This window comes from Myotis davidii, unplaced genomic scaffold (genome assembly GCF_000327345.1).
Source record: "Myotis davidii unplaced genomic scaffold, ASM32734v1 scaffold6, whole genome shotgun sequence".
Lineage (NCBI taxonomy): Eukaryota > Metazoa > Chordata > Mammalia > Chiroptera > Vespertilionidae > Myotis > Myotis davidii.
Window position 1 is genome coordinate 3,175,684 of NW_006383011.1, and position 6,152 is coordinate 3,181,835.

The 6,152-nt window shown below is 42.9% G+C and overlaps 1 protein-coding gene and 1 long non-coding RNA gene across 2 annotated transcripts in view; both read right to left on the reverse strand.

The window, feature by feature from the left end:
• LOC107181626 overlaps positions 1-6,152 on the reverse strand; it is an 18,504-nt gene that overhangs the window by 688 nt on the left and 11,664 nt on the right. The gene's annotated exons all lie outside the window — the stretch shown is intronic.
• LGALSL (lectin, galactoside-binding-like) lies at positions 1,237-6,146 on the reverse strand. Its single transcript, XM_006778539.2, has 5 exons — positions 5,893-6,146; positions 5,514-5,585; positions 5,281-5,369; positions 4,472-4,649; positions 1,237-2,357 (listed from the first exon to the last, which is right to left on the reverse strand). The coding sequence occupies exons 1-5, from the start codon at positions 6,139-6,141 to the stop codon at positions 2,214-2,216; spliced, it is 732 nt and encodes a 243-aa protein (XP_006778602.1). The 5' UTR covers positions 6,142-6,146; the 3' UTR covers positions 1,237-2,213.

Below are 6,152 nucleotides of genomic sequence, written 5' to 3' on the forward strand. Positions count from 1 at the left end.
ATTAATTCCAATAGGCTTAACCAAAACCTCAGAGAGAAACGAAAGGTTAACAGCCTGTCTTTACATTACACTGCCTAAGGGCTTGGCTGCTAATCAGTTAGCCGACAGGTAGAGAGTACAGTGTCCACTCCAATCAGTTACACTCCCAGCGCCTCTGGTTTCTGCTGAATTATGCAGTGGGTGGGAACGGATGGCCACTCAAAGGAAACCTCCCGTGGGTTCTTCCACCACAAGGAGAATAAAAACCCAACACATATCCTTCAGGACCATGAGAAATTAATCACAGGCTTGAAAATACCTGGAGCCACAGGCAGCCCTCGTGGCTGATTAAGTCAGCGGGTCCATACAGCTTTTCAATGCTCAGCCAGTCTTGTTGGGTGAAGGATCTTCTTATATAACACAGTGGAACTGTGCTACACAGTTTCAAAGGTTAGAAGAATCCAAATACATCGTCTATAAAAAAGTCACCATTTTAGTTTTCTTTTTCTTAGACTTTGGTACTGAAACACTGTCTACATTCTCGACACCTGGAAATGACGTGGCCACTTCAGTGCCTCTGCATGTTGTGTAAGAAAAACTCAAAAGCAAAGCAGGACAAGGACGTGTCATAACAAGACGTGGTATGCTGTACAAACAAAACCTAAATTATACATAAATACACCCCCACCCTAGCACACCCCATTCTACCTGATCAAGCAATGCCAAAGGTCCTTCTCTCCAGGGCCCAATGGGTTTGGGAAATTCAGCACCCAGGACGCCAACTATCCCTTGCCTCTCGATGACATTGATGGTAGTGCAGGCTCCTCCTGGAGAGGCACTGCTGTTTGATCAGTTCCACAAGTGCAGGGAGACTCCTACAGCTTAATCGGGAAGCATGCGTCCTATTGGTTGGACTCAAAGACCTGGAGTTCTGGGAGTTAACCTTTCAGATAAGCTAATTGGATCATTTCCTAATCTGGATCCTGTCTTATCCTAATATCTCAGCAGAGCCAACAAAGCAGGAACCGTCCTCTACTCTGCAGCTACAAAGGCATTGCTTGGGGATGCCGGTGAGGGCCATGTAATAAAAGGGATGCAATGAGCTAATAGCTGAAGGTGATATAAATTATTTGCAAGTAAGTTATTTGGGGCCAGCGGCTCCTGCTTTACATTGCATTCCAGAATCATTTTCATATTATACCCTTAAAAGTTTATATAATAGTCATTTAAAAACTGTCTATGCAATCACCTCTTATCTGTTGTCCATTAGTTTAATAGCAACTTAAGGAGCCATTATGTAAATCTAGGAAAAAGTAGCTAGGCAGTCTTAAGGAAGCCAATACTGTGTTAATTCACAGGAAGGAGAAAAAGCGATGTAAATAGAATTTTACATGAATTGTCAATAACTCCAAAACCAGTTTTACCAAAATGTTGCAGTCTTTCCAAAAGCACTTACAGCAATTTATATCAAGAGATCCTAAATATAGGGGTCTGGAGGATATGACTCAATTGTTTAAGGTAGAAATTCACCTGTTACATGATTGTAATATGTACCTTTCCCCCCTTGGACCTAAGATATTTGTACATTCAAAAGTTCCTAACTTGTTGTTCTTGAGATATTAATCATTTTCTAATACATATGTTGAGCATAAATAAATATGAGAAAGCTTTAAAAATCTGAATTAACATTATCCTGTGCAAAAAAAACCAAAACAAAATAAAAAAAAACACAAAACCCCCCAAAACAAAAAAAACCCACACAAACCTTGAACAACCTACATTCTATGTTAATACCCTGACTAAAATGTTGGTTGTGCTACGCAATTCCACTTCAGTGCAGAAATGAGTTGATTTCGGTGTACCGTCTTTGTTGTTAAGTCTTTAGCACTTTTTGTTTCTAAACATCACCTTGCTTTGAAAAGATGAATAACTCGCTACCAAATCACAAATCATCACAAATCCATTTCAGTTTAGGTCTGAATAAAATCCAGCATAAATGTTACTACTTTGTTCTGGGAATAATGGCGCGGTGTCTTTGTTCCGACAGCTTCCTAAGGGCAAACCTTGGATGAAGTTGTCATTTGGGTTTTCAACTGCCAAGAGACAGGGAAGCTTGCCTTTTGCTTTTGTTTTCTTTTTAAGTCTCCGGATGTTGTTAAGACACTTCTTCCAGACCAACAGTCAGATAGTTGTGGCACCTGATCTGATTTGAAATGGACGTGGCTGAAACAACATCAGCCAAGCTTAGTGATCTGGAGGTCCCCGTTTATCTTTATGGTGTCAATTGCAGATAACGTTTGAACGCGGTGGTAAAAATCAAAAAGTTGATGTCCATCCACAAACACTCTGAAACGTGGGTGCTCGCAGAGAATTTCCACCTGGAAGAAACAGAATAATCAATCTCGGTTCCCAATTTCAATGAACCCTGTTAGGGAAAAGAAACAGACAGTCTTGCACTTTAGGGCAGTGGTTCTCAACCTTCCTAATGCCGCGACCCCTTAATACAGTTCCTTATGTTGTGGTGACCTCCGATTTCATTGTTACAAATTGAACATGATTAAAGCATAGTGACTAATCACAAAAAAATATGTAATTATATATGTGTTTTCTGATGGTCTTAGGCGACTCCCGTGAAAGGGTCGTTCGACCCCCAAAGGCATCGCGACCCACAGGTTGAGAACCGCTGCTTTAGAGAAAGAACGGCATCATCTTCAGTGGTTCTCACATGTTGGAGTGCATCAGAATACAATACAAAACGTTTGTTAGAACACAGATTGCTGGGCGCCACCTCCAAAATTTTCATTTTAGGAGGTCTAATGTGATTTCTAAAAAAAATCTACATTTCCACCAAGTTCCAAGGGGATGCTGTTTTTGCTGGAAGGAGGAACACACTTTGTCAACCACTGCTCTACACTATTTAATATCCTTTAAAGATTTAAAATTGCTCATGCTTTAACACTCCAGAGAGCATAGCTTTATTGATATGGCACTTAATGCCTCCACTGTCCTCCCCCTGAACAAGCTATCTATCCCACCTTCAGAGGAGCCTCTCCTAAGGCAGAACTGGTAGGCATTAGTAGCATGTAATAATGGTCTAGCCCCTCCAACCTGGTAAACACTAAAGCAAAGAGGTTACAGAGTAATTACCACTGGACCAAGGATGTATAATTAACAAGGCTTTGTTAAGACAAACAGAAATACTGATTCCATATGGTAAAAGGTCTTTCTTCCTCTCTTCCTTAAGCAATTCACCATGGAGTTTAATCATTGGTTCTATGCCATGTATTTATTAAAAGCATTGGTATTCACCATGCAAGGAGAGACTCCATATGTGATGTTAGTCACATTTAATTCGTATTATTACCAAACTTATGTCACCAAGGAGGGCCAACAGCATTTCAATTTTGTTGTTGGGAAGCATTATATTCCTCTTGGCAGTCAGGAGCTCTGCTTACTCACACACCTGAGCTATGCATTAAGATTCATAATTAAGAAACTGTCACAGTCAAGAGTAAGCCGAAGGGGTCATTACCATTTTAGAGAAAGGGAAGGGCAGGGATCATGGGTGGGGGTGCCTTTCCCAGACTATGATTAGAAGGGCAACAATCTCAATGCGACCACTGATATGAAAAGTCATGGATTCTTATGTTTCCCCCACAACATAATTACTTCTTCATAAGGCCCTTATAAATTTCTAGATGAACAGCAAAGGTAGGTAGTTCTGCTTTGTTAGGAGTATATGCCACATAGAGCTTTCAACTGAGTTGTCATTATTGTGATTTTTGTTAACAAGGTATAATGGGGACAACTTCATCAGCAGGTCTCACATTTTAGTAAGTCCTTTCTTGACACATTACTGACTTGCATCTCTTACTTGGTGTTGTCCTTCATAGAGGAAGGTGCTGCTAATGCATCTTAATTGGATGGGAAGTTAGGGCTGAGCTACCGGCTTGCTAGATAGTGAGGAGCAAATCTGTACTCACCCAGCTCCAAGGGAAAGATTTGTCAGCCACACAGACTGTGACAAAGACACGGACTGAGGCTACTTAATCCATAGGGGGAAACACAGACATAGCCAGGCCTTGAAATACCAATCACTATATTCTTTAAAGAGTTATAACTAATAAGATTTAGTGCTTCTTAAAAGTTGAGAAAAAAATGAGGACAACTCATATTTATTAATCAATCAACTATTTTTGGGATAGGTATCTATTATATACTTAATACTACGTGAAGCACTACATAGAAGAGTATTCTTAACAATCAGGACACATAAATATGGATTTACTTACTAAATGTATTAGCTAAGAGCTACATTGGCGAGTATTAATTCAAATCAGCACACAGTTCTTTTGATCTTTTTTCACCATCGGGTGACAAATTTCCTGGACATGCAGGAATTCTGGCTGCTTAAAGCGTCTTTGGCAACACTGGAGGAGGAAAACATCCTCACCCTGCCAGGGGCTGGAGCTGGAGCACTCGAGGTACTCACCCTGAATGGCTGGTCTGGGATGAATGGAAAGTAAGGGATCGCTGATTGTTCTTCGCCCCTTTCGCCAGATATACAAGAATTTCTGAGTAGCTGCCGGTCTGTGAACACAGCTTTGAGTTCAATTGCCACATCAGCTGGAGGATCTTCTGAGTCACCACAGGTCAAGCTGATGGCAAAACTGGTAAGAAAATCGTCTCATTTATTCCAGGTTGGACATAACAACATTTAACAATGACCCAGGATCCCACATTTTCTCCTTCTCGGGATTTATCTACTTTTCATGGGACACTACTCTTTACCCAGGTCAGACTAGGTATGGAGAAGTGGGATTATAATCAAACCAGTTATTTTGTTACATAAAGGAGGCTCTGGTGGAGTTGAAAATGACTCACATTAGGGATTTCAGATACCTCAAACCATTCACACATCTTTTATCTTAATCCATTTCAGAATTCTCAAACACAGCCCTCAAAACTGATCAGGGGAAATGATATTTTGTAAATCTGGTTTTCATTTATATTGATAGTTCTCACTCCAAGCACCATGTTTTAAAACTACAAAAAAAACAAAGTCCTTTCTTTGCCTCCCTAAGGGTCAAAGAAAAAATGATGTGGGCCTATATTTATAATCTCTAGATATAAATAGCTGTCTGGAGAAATGATGGCTGGGATTCATACACATTCTTTTCATGGGAACATGGTACTTTCTTGGCACTTCCAACTAGCAACACTGGCCACAGGGAGAGGAAGAGGAGGAGCAGTGCATAGGAGGGGGCAGGGCCTTGTCACTGCCTGATAGCTTTGCCTTACCTCTCAGGGTTGAGGTCAACGATGCCCATTACTAACACCTTCTTGCCTGGTCTCATGCCACCTTTAATATGACCACAAAATGGAACTATCTGCAAGGGGAAACAGGAAGTTTACAGCCTGCAAGGGAAGAGCCAAGCTCTCAGATCCGGAGGACCTGACCCATTAGAAAATGCAATTAGAAAGGAAGAGGGTACCCGCAGAGACACAGAGCCCAGAAAAAAAAAATCATTTACCAGTCGTGGGAAGTACACGTCGGCTTGCACTGGAGAGCCCAAGGAGTTGTTTAAATGTCCATCATCTAGTTTCTAAAAATAGAAGCACATAGATTGGCTTTTTAAAGGCTCTTGTTTTTGGGGGTGGGAGTTCGGGTAGAACCTACACAAATCTGGAGGAATCCAGCAGCCCTTACAGAATACTGGCAGCGTCTGCAGATGCTGCCGCCTCACAGTCCACTGAATAACCGCATAAATCCTCGGAACAAAACCCGTTCTTTCCACCTGGTAGCTAAGCCTCTAAAGATCCCTGGACCCTTCAGATCTAGATCCAAATCAAGGTCGTGGCACACCGGGGAGCCAGAGCCCAGCCCCGGAGGAGGGTAGGCCCCTCTCTAACCGCGAACGCATCTGGACGCGCGGTCTCCCAGGCCTGTCCTCCCGGACGTGGCTGGAGTGCAGCAGCCGCGCTCAACTTCTCCCGGGAGCCACTGGCGCCGACCCATTTCCGAGGGGGAATCCCCGGTCGGGGGCGGACGCGGGGTGCGCGCGCCCCGATACACTCACGCACGCGCACCCTCACACGTGCAACGTGCACACACCTGGCCGGGGGCTGCACGGCACGGAGGGGGCTGTCGGTGACCCCCATCCCGCCGTCCG